This window comes from Elephantulus edwardii, unplaced genomic scaffold (genome assembly GCF_000299155.1).
Source record: "Elephantulus edwardii isolate Elephantulus edwardi_28Jun2011 unplaced genomic scaffold, EleEdw1.0 scaffold00095, whole genome shotgun sequence".
Lineage (NCBI taxonomy): Eukaryota > Metazoa > Chordata > Mammalia > Macroscelidea > Macroscelididae > Elephantulus > Elephantulus edwardii.
Genome location: NW_006399845.1, coordinates 11,139,590 through 11,140,444, shown reverse-complemented (window position 1 = coordinate 11,140,444; position 855 = coordinate 11,139,590). Strand labels below are relative to the sequence as shown.

Here is an 855-nt window from a genome sequence, read left to right as displayed (position 1 = left end):
CTCTGCAGTTGAGGGTTACTGCCTCACCATCTTTCCTCTTCCTCGCAAGCCTCTGCGGCCAGGGCTCTGCGGTAGGAGACAGCCCAGCCAGGCAGCAGGCGGGCCTGTCTGGGTTTGGGTCTGGGTCTGGCTGGAGCTCGCAGGGGTGGGGGGGCCGTGACTCGGTGTCCCCTCTCTGCAGCGGACTCTACGGCGGCGCTGCCCTGGCCCCTCCCCCCACATCCTCTCTTTGGTGGCCACTGGAAAGCAGAGTTCAGGCCTGCTCTCTGTGCTGAGTATGGCAGTCTCCTTTTCACCCCGCTCTCCCCAAACTGTCCAGGCCGTAGCCGCTGAGGGTTTAGGAAACAGTGACTGCCATGGTGGTGGTGGTCGTGGTGGTCGTGATGGTGGTAGTGGTAGTAGAGGTGGTAGCAGTGGCGGCGGCAGCAGCTGCGACGCGGCGAGTCCGCTCCTCCCCCTCCCCGGCCAGGGGTGTTGGTGAGGGCCGGCGGGTGGGCGCCGCCTGGCGGGCGGGCGGACAGGGGGGTTGGCAGCGGGGAAGGGGCGTGGGTCACGTGTCAGCAGGCGGGTGGGCGCGTACAGTAGGGTGCCCTGCTACTGTACAGGGGAGTCAATGCCCTGTTACCGGGTCTCGTCTGTCTCGTCTCTCCCGCAGATCTCGCGAGAGTGGCTGACTGGCTGTGGGGGTTGCAGCGGCAGCAGGCGGAGCCGGGGAGGGAAAGCAGCGGCGGCTGAGGCGACTGAGGCGGCGGCGGGCGGAGCGGCAGGCGGCGGCGCGGCGGCGGAGCGCAGCATCATGGCGGACCGAGACAGCGGCAGCGAGCAGGGTGGTGCAGCGCTGGGCTCGGGCGGCTC

The 855-nt window shown here is 68.9% G+C and overlaps 1 protein-coding gene across 1 annotated transcript in view; it reads left to right on the top strand.

Annotated features, from left to right (window-relative positions):
- The first annotated feature begins 356 nt into the window (after positions 1 to 356).
- Positions 357 to 855, top strand: part of PURA (purine-rich element binding protein A) — a 1,428-nt gene continuing 929 nt past the window's right edge. Inside the window, exons 1-2 of the mRNA XM_006891231.1 lie at positions 357 to 525; positions 746 to 839. Of these exons, the coding sequence (XP_006891293.1) occupies positions 357 to 525; positions 746 to 839 (263 nt within the window). The remainder of the gene's footprint in view (positions 526 to 745; positions 840 to 855) is intronic.